Source organism: Bufo gargarizans, unplaced genomic scaffold (genome assembly GCF_014858855.1).
Source record: "Bufo gargarizans isolate SCDJY-AF-19 unplaced genomic scaffold, ASM1485885v1 fragScaff_scaffold_499_pilon, whole genome shotgun sequence".
Classification (NCBI taxonomy): domain Eukaryota; kingdom Metazoa; phylum Chordata; class Amphibia; order Anura; family Bufonidae; genus Bufo; species Bufo gargarizans.
In genome coordinates, this window is record NW_025334127.1 from 1 (window position 1) to 16,197 (window position 16,197).

The window sequence follows — 16,197 nt, forward strand, 5'->3', positions numbered from 1 at the left end:
GGGGGCCCCAGCAGTCAGACCACCACCGATCAGACCGTCCATTCTTCTGTATATTCTCATACTATCATGTTGTGTCCGTGTTTCCTCCTTTTTATTACATTTCTTATTATTGTTAGACCTTGTACTCCTTAATAACTGGTAGTGACTGGGTAAAACGGTGTCTGTACTGGCTTTACTGGTAGCGCTTTATACCCCAGTATTGTACATTCTCCATTCAGATCTGTGCTTTTATCTTGCTCAGAGGTGGAGAGCCTCATGTCGGACTCTACGCCCCAAAAGGCTGTGCTACAATGTATAAAGCATGGTGGAAGCGAGCGCTGCCTGATAAACTGCCGGTCCCACGTCTACAACATTCCTGGTGAGTGATCCAGTAGGTTCCCTCTATGTCACAGGCAGCTCCTCCAACAGCACCATAGATCTCAGCTGCCTGGGATTAAGGAGGTGTAGGGGTTTACTGGAGTCGTACCTTTAATTGCTATGTTACAGGGAGTTAGTCACATCATGAGTGCAGCTCTGGAGTATAATACAGGATGTAACTCAGGATCAGTACAGGATAAGTAATGTTGTAGCACAGTGGGACTGCACCAGCAGAATAGTGAGTGCAGCTCGGAGTATATACAGGATGTAACTCAGGATCAGTACAGGATAAGTAATGTATGGCAACAGTGACTGCACCAGCAGAATAGTGAGTGCAGCTCTGGAGTATAATACAGGATGTAACTCAGGATCAGTACAGGATAAGGTTAATGTATGTACACAGTGACTGCACCAGCAGAATAGTGAGTGCAAGCTCTGGAGTATAATACAGGATGTAACTCAGGATCAGTACAGGATAAGTAATGTATGTACACAGTGACTGCACCAGCAGAATAGTGAGTGCAGCTCTGGGTATAATACAGGATGTAACTCAGGATCAGGTACAGGATAAGTAATGTAATGTACACAGTGACTGCCACCTGCAGAATAGTGAGTTGCAGCTCTGGAGTATAATACGGATGTAACTCAGGATCAGTACAGGATAAGTAATGTATGTACACAGTGACTGCACCAGCAGAATAGTGAGTGCAGCTCTGGAGTATAATACAGGATGTAACTCAGGATCAGTACAGGATAAGTAATGTATGTACACAGTGACTGCACCAGCAGAATAGTGAGTGCAGCTCTGGAGTATAATACAGGATGTAACTCAGGATCAGTACAGGATAAGTAATGTATGTACACAGTGACTGCACCAGCAGAATAGTGAGTGCAGCTCTGGAGTATAATACAGGATGTAACTCAGGATCAGTACAGGATAAGTAATGTATGTACACAGTGACTGCACCAGCAGAATAGTGAGTGCAGCTCTGGGGATAATACAGGATGTAACTCAGGATCAGTACAGGATAAGTAATGTATGTACACAGTGACTGCACCTGCAGAATAGTGAGTGCAGCTCTGGAGTATAATACAGGATGTAACTCAGGATCAGTACAGGATAAGTAATGTATGTACACAGTGACTGCACCAGCAGAATAGTGAGTGCAGCTCTGGAGTATAATACAGGATGTAACTCAGGATCAGTACAGGATAAGTAATGTATGTACACAGTGACTGCACCAGCAGAATAGTGAGTGCAGCTCTGGAGTATAATACAGGATGTAACTCAGGATCAGTACAGGATAAGTACTGTATTACCAGTGACTGCAACCAGCAGAATAGTGAGTGCAGCTCTGGAGTATAATACAGGATGTAACTCAGGATCAGTACAGGATAAGTACTGTATGTACACAGTGACTGCACCAGGCAGAATAGTGAGTGCAGCTCTGGAGTATAATACAGGATGTAACTCAGGATCAGTACAGGATAAGTAATGTATGTACACAGTGACTGCACCAGCAGAATAGTGAGTGCAGCTCTGGAGTATAATACAGGATGTAACTCAGGATCAGTACAGGATAAGTAATGTATGTACACAGTGACTGCACCAGCAGAATAGTGAGTGCAGCTCTGGAGTATAATACAGGATGTAACTCAGGTCAGTACAGGATAAGTAATGTATGTACACAGTGACTGCACCAGCAGAATAGGAGGTGCAGCTCTGGAGTATAATACAGGATGTAACTCAGGATCAGTACAGGATTAAGTAATGTATGTACCACAGTGACTGCACCAGCAGAATAGTGAGTGCAGCTCTGGAGTATAATACAGGATGTAACTCAGGATCAGTACAGGATAAGTAATGTATGTACACAGTGACTGCACCAGCAGAATAGTGAGTGCAGCTCTGGAGTATAATACAGGATGTAACTCAGATCAGTACAGGATAAGTAATGTATGTACACAGTGACTGCAACCAGCAGAATAGTGAGTGCAGCTCTGGAGTATAATACAGGATTGTAACTCAGGATCAGTACAGGATAAGTAATGTATGTACACAGTGACTGCACCTGCAGAATAGTGAGTGCAGCTCTGGAGTATAATACAGGATGTAACTCAGGATCAGTACAGGATAAGTAATGTATGTACACAGTGACTGCACCAGCAGAATAGTGAGTGCAGCTCTGGGGTATAATACAGGATGTAACTCAGGATCAGTACAGGATAAGTAATGTATGTACACAGTGACTGCACCGGCAGAATAGTGAGTGCAGCTCTGGGGTATAATACAGGATGTAACTCAGGATCAGTACAGGATAAGTAATGTATGTACACAGTGACTGCACCTGCAGAATAGTGAGTGCAGCTCTGGAGTATAATACAGGATGTAACTGAGAATCAGTACAGGATAAGTAATGTATGTACACAGTGACTGCACCAGCAGAATAGTGAGTGCAGCTCTGGAGTATAATACAGGATGTAACTCAGGATCAGTACAGGATAAGTAATGTATGTACACAGTGACTGCACCGGCAGAATAGTGAGTGCAGCTCTGGAGTATAATACAGGATGTAACTCAGGGTCAGTACAGGATAAGTAATGTATGTACACAGTGACTGCACCAGCAGAATAGCGAGTGCAGCTCTGGAGTATAATACAGGATGTAACTCAGGATCAGTACAGGATAAGTAATGTATGTACACAGCGACTGCACCAGCAGAATAGTGAGTGCAGCTCTGGAGTATAATACAGGATGTAACTCAGGATCAGTACAGGATAAGTAATGTATGTGCACAGTGACTGCACCAGCAGAATAGTGAGTGCAGCTCTGGAGTATAATACAGGATGTAACTCAGGATCAGTACAGGATAAGTAATGTATGTACACAGTGACTGCACCAGCAGAATAGTGAGTGCAGCTCTGGAGTATAATACAGGATGTAACTCAGGATCAGTACAGGATAAGTAATGTATGTACACAGTGACTGCACCAGCAGAATAGTGAGTGCAGCTCTGGAGTATAATACAGGATGTAACTCAGGATCAGTACAGGATAAGTAATGTATGTACACAGTGACTGCACCAGCAGAATAGTGAGTGCAGCTCTGGAGTATAATGCAGGATGTAACTCAGGGTCAGTACAGGATAAGTAATGTATGTACACAGTGACTGCACCAGCAGAATAGTGAGTGCAGCTCTGGAGTATAATGCAGGATGTAACTCAGCTCCATAGTTTCTGGAGATTAAAAGAACTATCTTATGGATTTACATTTCCCCCTTTATTAGGTCTGCAGGATTCTTACACAGTCACCTGTGGCAAAACGAAACACGCCAGGGGCAATGAAACGGTCTTTTCAGGTAAGTGGACCCTGTCGTCGTCTCTCTTACCCTCACTGTAATAATAGAAGCAAACCTTTATATGTTCTGATTATTGTCCCGTTTCTGCAGCGACGATTAATTCCCGTGAAAGAATAGTTATGGAAGATATGGCTCTCGTATATCTGGCGGACTGCTTAAACATTTCATTGTATTAAATTCAAATATTCTAATGGTCCACGGGTCATAATGGATAAAAACGTCATAAATCTAAAATAATCATACAAGATATGTCATTTGTACAGAAAATAAAACACAAAATAATTAAAACCTCACTAAAATGCCGATTCACTGTGTAGATCGCTGAGGCCGCAATCGGTATGTCCACCGCAATGTGATCTGATCGTCGAATATTGTGGAAATCATCTCCATATATTCGATAACCGCAATCGGTATGTCCGCCACAACATACTCTGGTTAACTGTAAATGTAATGATCGTCCAGGCCGGATCTTCGATATTCGACATCAGCGATCGCCGATGAACATGTTGAAATACGTTTGTGTAATTTGCACGGAAACCAGAAGGTAGTTTCGGTGCGATTATTGGAGTTACAGGTGTTGTGTTGGTCCAACACCATATATTCGAGCGGCTCACAAAGTCAATATTTCGTAATAGAAACTCTGTGTAATAATTCACAAGTGACTTGTTCGGGGTTCCAGCTCTTTGGTGGCGTCCCACCTATTTGTACTACTCCCTCCCTCCAAAGCGAAGTGCGCCTTTTCCCTCTGATCTCCGCTGCGTCAGCGTCTCTCGTGCTCGAATCCTGGGGTGTTCCGATCAAAGTAGAATGGCCCAGCATAGCTCCGGGGAGTTCTTTGGCAGACACGGGTACAACCAGCAGATGGGAAAGAGGCACAAGTCCAGGTGGTCTCCAGCATACGCAGAAATGGTGGTATTAGAGGGTCCACATTCCTCCCAGACGCGTTTCGAAGTCTTATGAGTTCTGACTTCTTCCTCAGTGGACTTTAGTGATGTTTTAATTATTGATGTTTTAACCTCCTCAGGACCGCTGTACGCAGGATTGCGTCTTTGTGGCGGCCCTGTTATTCCGAGTGGACGCGCCGGGGCGTCGTCTCGCGAGACGTGAGATTTTGGGGAAAAGTTAAGACTATTTAGTTGCTGGCAGGCTGATGACTTTCAAAAAATCGAATGAGAAGCCATGTAACACATTCTAGGCTGCCTGCTCCTCTGCTGGTCCTTTTGGTCGGTTGGTCCCAGCAGAGGAGCAGACATCACAGTGAGGAGCACCAACACCACACTTAGCCCCAGATCACCCCCTGCACCCCAATTAACCCCTTGATCGCCCCTGCCAATAACCTAGTGAAAGGGAATCAGTGTAAACTGTCACTTTTTTTTTTTCACTGGTATTGACGGTTAGGTTTTAGGATAGTTTAGGCCCCTTGGTTAGGTAGTTTAGGGATCGGTTAGCGCCCAGCCCACCGCACCGCAGTCACTGAATCTCTGATTAGCGTATCGCTAATAAGCATTTGTACTTTTATAGTATCTGGAAGTGATCAAAACTATTAGTTCGCCCTCCACCCAAAACGCAGTGTTTGCCCGATCAGGCCTGATCGGTCGCCCGCACGTGCGTTCGCCCACGCCCGCCCCACCGCAGTGACAAAAAATATATATTTTTTGATCACTGCACATTCACTTTACACGCGCTGCGGCAATAAAAAAATCAGTTTTGATATTTATCAACCGCAGCGGCCTCCGGTACTTCGCTAGCCTCCCATTTGTAAGACAGGCTTGCTTTTTTTCTTGGGTAGTCTCAGGGAATACCCCTAAATTTAGTTGCCCACATGTCAAACAGGGGGTATTCTTCTGAAGAGGCCTACAGGCTTCTGACCCAGTCGGATGAGGAGTGGGAACCCTCATCTGATGAATCCAGCGGGTCAGAATACGAACCTGTAGAAAGCAGTGGCTCTCTGACCCAAAGTTCGGACGAGGAGGCTGAGGTCCCTGATACCACCAGGCGTACCCGGCCCCGTGTCGCTAGACCGCAGGTTGTGCAGGATCCGCTTCAAGAGCAGCAGAGTGGGGCTGGTGCTGTCGGATTACGTGGTGAGGCATACACCAGCAGCGCAGCCCTCCCTGGACCTAGTACCAGCACTGCCGTACACAGGCCCGTCGCTAACAGACAGGCAAAACAAGCAATTGCTTGGGGCCCCGAGCTGGCCCAGGGCCCCAAGCCCCAGTGCTTGCTTTGCTTCCTTTAAGGCTGCAGCCGCCTGAGCACTCTATAGAGAGCCTCAGGCGGCTGCAGCACTCCTGGTTACCACGGCAGTCGGCGGCGAGCTGCGTCTGCCCGGAGAACGAGGACAGACTCGGGGCACTGGATGTTACCATTGGACAGCCGGCTCCCTATCATTGGGCTTCCCCCCAGTAAGTGTCATCCCGCCGCCACTCTCTGCTCTGTGTACATAGCGCCGGGCACTGCCTGAGCTAAGCTGCCGCAGTCCGCTGTGTGCACGGGCTGAGAGCGGAGCCGGGCTCCGGTACCTGTGATCTCCATCCCGGTCTCCGGGGAACGGCACCTTTTATAATAGGTGCTGTTGCAGCCGGTTTAACGGGCAACCCCCCCCTTCTTCATCTCTGCCAGCAGCGGAGGGGTTAATATCCACTTGTCTTCCCCCAGCTCGCAAGCACATTGGACGAGGCGCTGCTACTGGGGACATGACGTCACCTGCCCGGCGCTTCTCAATGAATTGTCTTGTATTGATAGGTTCTAGTGGGATGAGGTCTGCACTGCAGGTAGGTGGCCCGGCATGTGCAGGGGCAACAGAGCCCGGAGGGAACGGTAGGTGAAGGGATGAGGGACTGACCGGGGCACGGACAGGAGCGCTGTGTTTACAGTTACAACAGGCGTATTGTGACGTCACCTGATTGACAGGTCGCCCTGCCAGAGGGAAAAGTCGCTAGCGGCTGTCAGTGGGAGGGGGGGGCCTCCATGTCTATTTTGCTTGGGGCCCCCAAAATCCTTTAAACGGCCCTGGCCGTACAACATGGTGAAGTGGCGAGCACCAGAAGGGCAGTTGAAGCTGGTACGGTGGCACGTGCAATAGTTACCCCGCACAGACGGCCCGTAGAGCCCCTAGAATCCCTGAGGTGCTGGCAAACCCTAATTGGCAGTCCCCAACTTCAGCCGCACCAGTAGTTCCCCCTTTCACCGCCCAGTCTGGAGTTCGGGTTGAGACAGCTCAGATCGGTTCGGCCCTGGGATTTTTTTAGCTGTTCTTGACTGCGGAGCTCTTGGACTTAGTCGTGGCAAAAACAAACCGATATGCCACTGAATTTATAGCCGCCAACCTGGGAAGCTCTTATGCCCAGTCTTTCCGGTGGAAACCAGTCCAAGTTTCCGAATTAAAAAAATTTCTGGGCCTTCTCCTCAACATGGGCTTAACCAAAAAGCATGAATCGCGGTCATATTGGTCCACGAACCCAATTCATCACATGCCCATGTTCTCTGCTGCCATGTCCAGGACACGATTTGAGGCCATCCTGCGTTTCCTGCACTTTAGCGACAACACCGCCTCCCGTCCCAGAGGCCACCCAGCTTTGACCGGCTCCACAAAATTCAGCCCCTCATAGACCACTTCAACCAGAAATTTGCGTAGACGAGTCCCTAATACATTTTACCGGGCCCCTTGGCTTCAAACAATACATCCCAAGCAAGCGCGCCCGGTATGGGGTCAAATTGTATAAGCTCTGTGAAAGGGCCACAGGCTATACCCACAAATTTCGGATCTATGAGGGAAAAGATCAGACCCTGGAGCCGGTCGGTTGCCCTGACTACCTGGGGAGCAGTGGGAAGACAGTCTGAGACTTGGTGTCACCCTTATTTGGCAAGGGGTACCATCTTTATGTGGACAATTCCTACACAAGTGTGGCCCTCTTAAGGCATTTGTTTCTAGAACAGATTGGCTGCTGTGGCACCGCGCGACCTAGTCGCCGGGGCTTCCCCCAACGGCTCGTTACCACCCGTCTTGCAAGGGGGGAGAGGGCCGCACTGTGTAACGAAGAACTGCTCGCGGTGAAATGGAGAGACAAGCATGACGTTTACATGCTCTCCTCCATTCACGCAGACACGACAATACAAATTGAGCGAGCAACCCGTGTCATTGAAAAGCCCCTCTGTGTCCACGACTATAATTCGCTCATGGGAGGGGTGGACTTCAATGACCAGATGTTGGCTCCTTATCTACTTTACTGTAGGACCAGACGCTGGTATAAGAAGGTGTCTGTATATTTGATTCAATTGGCTGTATATAATAGTTTTGTTCTCTACAGTAAGGCTGGGAGAACAGGATCCTTCCTCAAATTTCAGGAAGAGATCATCGAGAACCTCCCGTATCCAGGAGGTTCCGTGGCCCCATCCACCAGTGTAGTTAGCCGTCTACACGAGCGACATTTCCCCAGTGTCGTTGCTGGTACCTCAAACCGACCGCCACCCCGAAACGTTCTGTTCAAAAAGTTAAATAGTTTATTTGTTCTGTTCAAAAGTTATTATAAAGTTAATACATTTATTGCGTTGCGGCCTAGTCTTTTCTTTTTTGTTTTGTTTTTTTTACCTTCCAGGTGGACCAACCGATCGACTAGCTGCAGCACTGATGTGCATTCTGACAGAAGCATTGCGCTGCTGTCAGATTACACACAAGTCGGTGTATGCGGCGCTGCAAGACGAGATTTCTCCTCTGCAGTAAAAGATACGTTTGCCGAGTCATATGAGCTGAGGAGGTGGCGGTGTTCATATGCTTTGGCAAACACTTTGTATATATAAAAAAAATATATTAAAAAATCCCGGCAATGATTTATTCATCCACATCGATTGATGTGAATGGAGAAATCGGGTTTGCCAGGGCATACGAGCTAAGTGGGTATGGATGTTGGGCGGAGCTCCTATGTCCTGGCAGACGCCTTTCCCCTCCTTTTTTTTTTTTTTTTGGCAGAGATTTTTTCATCCACATTGATCGATGCGAATGAAGAAATCTGTGCCGTTCATTTTTTTTCTTTCAGCCCAGAGGCTGAACGGAAAAAAAAATCTCATTACCTGTATGCTCAATATAAGGATAAAAATAGCAGAAACTCCTAATGCTGGCCATACATGTAATGATTGCGGAGACCCTCAAATGCCAGGGCAGTACAAACACCCCACAACTGACCCCATTTTGGAAAGAAGACACCCCAAGGTATTCGCTGAGGGGCATATTGAGTCCATGAAAGATTGAAATTTTTGTCCCAAGTTAGCGGAAGGCGAGACTTTGTGAGAAAAATAAAATAAAATCAATTTCCGCTAACTTGTGCCCCAATTTTTTTTTTTCTATGAACTCTCCATGCTCCTCATTGAATACCTTGGGGTGTCTTCTTTCCAAAATGGGCTAACTTGTGGGGTAGTTATACTGCCTTTGTAAGAAAAAAAAATAATAATAATTCATAATTTTCCACTAACTTGTGACAAAAAATAAAAACGTCTATGAACTCACTATGCCCATCAGCGAATACCTTAGGGTGTCTTCTTTCCGAAATGGGGTCATTTGTGGGGTGTTTCTACTGTCTGGGCATTGTAGAACCTCAGGAAACATGACAGGTGCTCAGAAAGTCAGAGCTGCTTCAAAAAGCGGAAATTCACATTTTTGTACCATAGTTTGTAAACGCTCTTTACCCAAACCATTTTTTTTTTTTTTTACCTAAACATTTTTTTTATCAAAGACATGTAGAACAATACATTTAGAGAAAAATGTATACCGTATATGGATGTCGTTTTTTAAAAAAAAATTTACAACTGAAAGTTGCAAAAATTTGGGTAAATTTTGATTAATAACAAAAAAAGTTAAAATGTCAGCAGCAATGAAATACCACCAAATGAAAGCTCTATTAGTGAGAAGAAAAGGAGGTAACATTCATTTGGGTGGTAAGTTGTATGACCGAGCGATAAACGGTGAAGGTAGTGTAGTGCCGAAGTGTAAAAAGTGGCCTGGTCATGAAGGGGGTTTAAGCTAGGGGAGCGGAGGGGGTTAATTATTTTGTGTTTTATTTTCTGTACAATTTACGTATCTTGTATGAATTTTTTCGATTTATGACGTTTTTATCCATTATGACCCGTGGACCATTATAATATTTGAATTTAATACAATGAAATGTTTAAGCAGTCCATATCTTCCATAACTATTCTGTCACAATAACTGGTGTGTGGAGTTCACACTGAGCACCATCCCATCCCCATGGACTAGTGGAGCCACCCCATGATTAATTCCTGCAGATCATTGCGCTAAGATTACAATCTTCTCTCATTTTCTGGTTCAAAGAGATGTTTGTCTCAGATTTGTTGGTTTTATCTTCATCGCTAAGTGCAGGTTATTTAAGAGAAAGGAACAGACACAGGCAGTCATCGGAAGCCTCCTACACCGTGCGGCAGGATAGAAATCACAATATTCTTATGTATAGTCTGTGACGGCGAAAAACACGGACAGGCTTCACCTGGCATCCAAAAATCTCTATCAAATCTAAATAATAGAGTTCTCATTCTCTAACACGAGTGTCCCTGCTTTCCAGGGAGAAACTGCCTGGATGATGGATTTGAAGAGTCGCCACATGTACAAATCTGTGTTTTCCAGGAAAAGTCATCTGATATCGATTGCAGTGGTGAAGCTGCTGTATACTGTAGTGTAGTGCAAGCTGTTGTAGTGTACTAAGGGCTGTTGTCGTATCTGTTGTAGTGCCGGCTGTTGTCATATCTGTTGTAGTGCCGGCTGTTGTCGTATCTGTTGTAGTGCCGGCTGTTGTCGTATCTGTTGTAGTGCCGGCTGTTGTCGTATCTGTTGTAGTGTACTGAGGGCTGTTGTCGTATCTGTTGTAGTGTACTGAGGGCTGTTGTCGTATCTGTTGTAGTGTACTGAGGGCTGTTGTAGTATCTGTTGTAGTGTACTGAGGGCTGTTGTAGTATCTGTTGTAGTGTACTGAGGGCTGTTGTAGTATCTGTTGTAGTGCCGGCTGTTGTCGTATCTGTTGTAGTGCCGGCTGTTGTAGTATCTGTTGTAGTGCCGGCTGTTGTAGTATCTGTTGTAGTGCCATCTGTTGTAGTGCCGGCTGTTGTCATATCTGTTGTAGTGCCGGCTGTTGTCGTATCTGTTGTAGTGCCGGCTGTTGTCGTATCTGTTGTAGTGCCGGCTGTTGTCGTATCTGTTGTAGTGCCGGCTGTTGTCGTATCTGTTGTAGTGTACTGAGGGCTGTTGTCGTATCTGTTGTAGTGTACTGAGGGCTGTTGTAGTATCTGTTGTAGTGTACTGAGGGCTGTTGTAGTATCTGTTGTAGTGCCGGCTGTTGTCGTATCTGTTGTAGTGCCGGCTGTTGTCGTATCTGTTGTAGTGCCGGCTGTTGTAGTATCTGTTGTAGTGCCATCTGTTGTAGTTCCGGCTGTTGTAGTATCTGTTGTAGTTCCGGCTGTTGTAGTTTCTGTTGTAGTGCCGGCTGTTGTAGTATCTGTTGTAGTGCCGGCTGCTGTAGTGTAGTCAGGGCCGGTGCAAGGATTTTTGCTAACAGTGTATATATGGATTATAGGACTGTATAGTGTATACATGGGGTGTTATAGGGCTGTATAGTGTATATATGGGGTGTTATAGGGCTGCATAGTGTATATATGGGGTGTTATAGGGTTGTATAGTGTATATATGGATTATATGACTGTATAGTGTATACATGGGGTGTTATAGGGCTGTATAGTGTATATATGGGGTGTTATAGGGCTGCATAGTGTATATATGGGGTGTTATAGGGTTGTATAGTGTATACATGGGTTATAGGACTGTATAGTGTATATATGGGGTGTTATGGGACTGTATAGTGTATATATGGGGTGTTATAGGGCTGCATAGTGTATATATGGGGTGTTATATGGTTGTATAGTGTATATATGGGTTATAGGACTGTATAGTGTATATATGGGTTATGGGACTGTGTAGTGTGTATATATGGGGTGTTATGGGACTGTATAGTGTATATATGGGGTGTTATAGGACTGTATAGTGTATATATGGAGGACTATAGGGTGTATGTGTGTGTGTGTATGTATATATATATATATATATATATATATATATAGGGCTGTATAGTGTGTGTATATATAGGACTATAGGGCTGTATAGTGTATATATGGAGGACTATAGGGCTGTATAGTGTATATATGGGGTGTTATGGGACTGTATAGTGTATATATGGGGTGTTATGGGACTGTATAGTGTATATATGGGGTGTTATAGGGGTGTATAGTGTGTGTGTGTATATATATAGGGCTGTATAGTGTGTATATATAGGACTATAGGGCTGTATAGTGTATATATGGAGGACTATAGGGCTATATAGTGTGTATATATAGGACTATAGGGCTGTATAGTGTGTATATATGGAGGACTATAGGGTGTATAGTGTGTATATATATATATAGGGCTGTATAGTGTGTGTATATATATATATATATATATATATAGGGCTGTATAGTGTGTATATATAGGACTATAGGGCTGTATAGTGTATATATGGAGGACTATAGGGCTGTATAGTGTGTATATTACTATAGGGCTGTATAGTGTATATATGGAGGACTATAGGGCTGTATAGTGTATATATGGAGGACTATAGGGCTGTATAGTGTATATATGGAGGACTATAGGGTGTATAGTGCGTGTGTGTGTGTGTGTGTGTGTATATATATACCGTATACTGTCCTCTGTAGTGTATATACAGGGAGTGCAGAATTATTAGGCAAGTTGTATTTTTGAGGATTAATTTTATTATTGAACAACAACCATGTTCTCAATGAACCCAAAAAACTCATTAATATCAAAGCTGAATATTTTTGGAAGTAGTTTTTAGTTTGTTTTTAGTTTTAGCTATTTTAGGGGGATATCTGTGTGTGCAGGTGACTATTACTGTGCATAATTATTAGGCAACTTAACAAAAAACTAATATATACCCATTTCAATTATTTATTTTTACCAGTGAAACCAATATAACATCTCAACATTCACAAATATACATTTCTGACATTCAAAAACAAAACAAAAACAAATCAGTGACAATATAGCCACCTTTCTTTGCAAGGACACTCAGAAGCCGCCATCCATGGATTCTGTCAGTGTTTTGTTCACCATCAACATTGCGTGCAGCAGCAACCACAGCCTCCCAGACACTGTTCAGAGAGGTGGACTGTTTCCCCTCCTTGTAAATCTCACATTTGATGATGGACCACAGGTTCTCAATGGGGTTCAGATCAGGTGAACAAGGAGGCCATGTCATTAGATTTTCTTCTTTTATACCCTTTCTTGCCAGCCACGCTGTGGAGTACTTGGACGCGTGTGATGGAGCATTGTCCTGCATGAAAATCATGTTTTTCTTACCTTGCAGACTTCTTCCTGTACCACTGCTTGAAGAAGGTGTCTTCCAGAAACTGGCAGTAGGACTGGGAGTTGAGCTTGACTCCATCCTCAACCCGAAAAGGCCCCACAAGCTCATCTTTGATGATACCAGCCCAAACCAGTACTCCACCTCCACCTTGCTGGTGTCTGAGTCGGACTGGAGCTCTCTGCCCTTTACCAATCCAGCCATCTGGCCCATCAAGACTCACTCTCATTTCATCAGTCCATAAAACCTTAGAAAAATCAGTCTTGAGCTATTTCTTGGCCCAGTCTTGACGTTTCAGCTTGTGTGTCTTGTTCAGTGGTGGTCGTCTTTCAGCCTTTCTTACCTTGGCCATGTCTCTGAGTATTGCACACCTTGTGCTTTTGGGCACTCCAGTGATGTTGCAGCTCTGAAATATGGCCAAACTGGTGGCAAGTGGCATCTTGGCAGCTGCACGCTTGACTTTTCTCAGTTCATGGGCAGTTATTTTGCGCCTTGGTTTTTCCACGCGCTTCTTGCGACCCTGTTGACTATTTTGAATGAAACGCTTGATTGTTCGATGATCGCGCTTCAGAAGCTTTGCAATTTTAAGAGTGCTGCATCCCTCTGCAAGATATCTCACTATTTGTGACTTTTCTGAGCCTTTCAAGTCCTTCTTTTGACCCATTTTGCCAAAGGAAAGGCAGTTGCCTAATAATTATGCACACCTGATATAGGGTGTTGATGTCATTAGACCACACCCCTTCTCATTACAGAGATGCACATCACCTAATATGCTTAATTGGTAGTAGGCTTTCGAGCCTATACAGCTTGGAGTAAGACAACAGCATAAAGAGGAGGATGTGGTCAAAATACTCATTTGCCTAATAATTCTGCACTCCCTGTATAGTGTGTATATATAGGACTATAGGGCTGTATAGTGTATATATGGAGGACTATAGGACTGTATAGTGTATATATAGGACTATAGAGCTGTATAGCGTATATATGGAGGACTATAGGGGTGTATAGTGTATATATAGGACTATAGGGGTGTATAGTGTATATATGGAGGACTATAGGACTGTATTATACAGTCCCCTCCCCCTCCCATGTCCCCCCCTTCCCATTGATGATGTGTAAAACCATTATGCTGGCGGCTCCCCTGGCCCTGGTCCCCGTCTCCTCTGTGTGGTCCTGGTATCTTCTCTCTGCTTAATCGCTGGTTTGAGGACCTTTTCCGCTGAGCTAATCGCTGGCCTGACACGGGACACGGCTGAGGTCCTCAAACTTGTCGGGAGCCCAGAGAGAAGATACCAGGACCACACGGAGGAGAACAGGAGCTGTGGCCGACGCGGACTGACCTAGTCCTGGAAGCCATGCACAATTTCAGGTGGACACTATGGTCTTTGCCCATAGGACATACATGTAAATGACTAACAATTCAGAATTCATCCCCATGGGATGCGACCGCTACATACATGAATCATGTCCATCCATGTACAGAAAAGAGCTAATGTAAATTCCTTATATGTAAGCTGGCGGAGTGCATTAGAGGGCACAGCCTGGTATATTGGATGCACGCATAGTAATACACTATAGTACATTACGGTAACCTACCCTTCATGCTGCTCTGTGTCAACTGCCTGTCCATCTGTAGCTGCTGCTGTAGACCGGCGTTCTGCGCATGCGCAGCTTGCTCTTTTGTGAGGAGCGCAACGGAAACTTTCTCTGTCCCAGGTCTTTCTAAAAAGATCCCCCCCACCCCCCGACCCCGTGACCGTGTTGCTGCCGTTCTGTGAGTGAGGGCTGGGGCCGCACGGCACACACGCATGCTGAAATGGGCGGCCGGCTGCGCTGCGGTGCAACTTCGCAAGTGATTTTTATTTATTTTTTTAAGTTACATTTTTCCGCCCCGGCGCCCTTCTTCTCTGCGCCCTAAGGCAGCCACTTGGTCTGCCTTATTATAGCTCCGGGCCTGAGTGTAGTTCTAGCTGCTGTTGTATCTGTTGTAGTGTAGTGCCGGCTGCTGTGATATCTGTTGTAGTGTCGGCTGCTGTGGTATCTGTTGTAGTGTCGGCTGCTGTGGTATCTGTTGTAGTGTAGTGCCGGCTGTTGTGGGATCTGTTGTAGTGTCGGCTGCTGTGGTATCTGTTGTAGTGTCGGCTGCTGTGGTATCTGTTGTAGTGTAGTGCCGGCTGTTGTGGTATCTGTTGTAGTGTATTGACGGCTGTTGTGGGATCTGTTGTAGTGTAGTGCCGGCTGTTGTGGGATCTGTTGTAGTGTAGTGCCGGCTGCTCTGGTATCTGTTGTAGTGTAGTGCCGGCTGTTGTGGTATCTGTTGTAGTGACGGCTGTTGTGGGATCTGTTGTAGTGTAGTGCCGGCTGTTGTGGTATCTGTTGTAGTGTAGTGACGGCTGTTGTGGGATCTGTTGTAGTGTAGTGACGGCTGTTGTGGTATCTGTTGTAGTGTAGTGCCGGCTGTTGTGGGATCTGTTGTAGTGTAGTGCCGGCTGCTCTGGTATCTGTTGTAGTGTAGTGCCGGCTGTTGTGGGATCTGTTGTAGTGTAGTGCCGGCTGTTGTGGGATCTGTTGTAGTGTAGTGCCGGCTGTTGTGGGATCTGTTGTAGTGTAGTGACGGCTGTTGTGGGATCTGTTGTAGTGTAGTGCCGGCTGTTGTGGGATCTGTTGTAGTGTAGTGCCGGCTGCTCTGGTATCTGTTGTAGTGTAGTGCCGGCTGTTGTGGGATCTGTTGTAGTGTAGTGCCGGCTGTTGTGGGATCTGTTGTAGTGTAGTGACGGCTGTTGTGGGATCTGTTGTAGTGTAGTGCCGGCTGTTGTGGGATCTGTTGTAGTGTAGTGCCGGCTGCTCTGGTATCTGTTGTAGTGTAGTGCCGGCTGTTGTGGTATCTGTTGTAGTGTAGTGACGGCTGTTGTGGGATCTGTTGTAGTGTAGTGCCGGCTGCTCTGGTATCTGTTGTAGTGTAGTGCCGGCTGTTGTGGTATCTGTTGTAGTGTAGTGACGGCTGTTGTGGGATCTGTTGTAGTGTAGTGCCGGCTGCTCTGGTATCTGTTGTAGTGTAGTGCCGG

The 16,197-nt window shown here is 45.6% G+C and overlaps 1 protein-coding gene across 1 annotated transcript in view; it reads left to right on the forward strand.

The window, feature by feature from the left end:
- Positions 1 to 241: 241 nt before the first annotated feature.
- LOC122922577 (signal peptide, CUB and EGF-like domain-containing protein 2) overlaps positions 242 to 16,197 on the forward strand; it is a gene marked incomplete at its 5' end in the record, with an annotated part of 58,174 nt that continues 42,218 nt past the window's right edge. Inside the window, 2 exons of the mRNA XM_044273238.1 lie at positions 242 to 358; positions 3,645 to 3,716. Of these exons, the coding sequence (XP_044129173.1) occupies positions 242 to 358; positions 3,645 to 3,716 (189 nt within the window). The remainder of the gene's footprint in view (positions 359 to 3,644; positions 3,717 to 16,197) is intronic.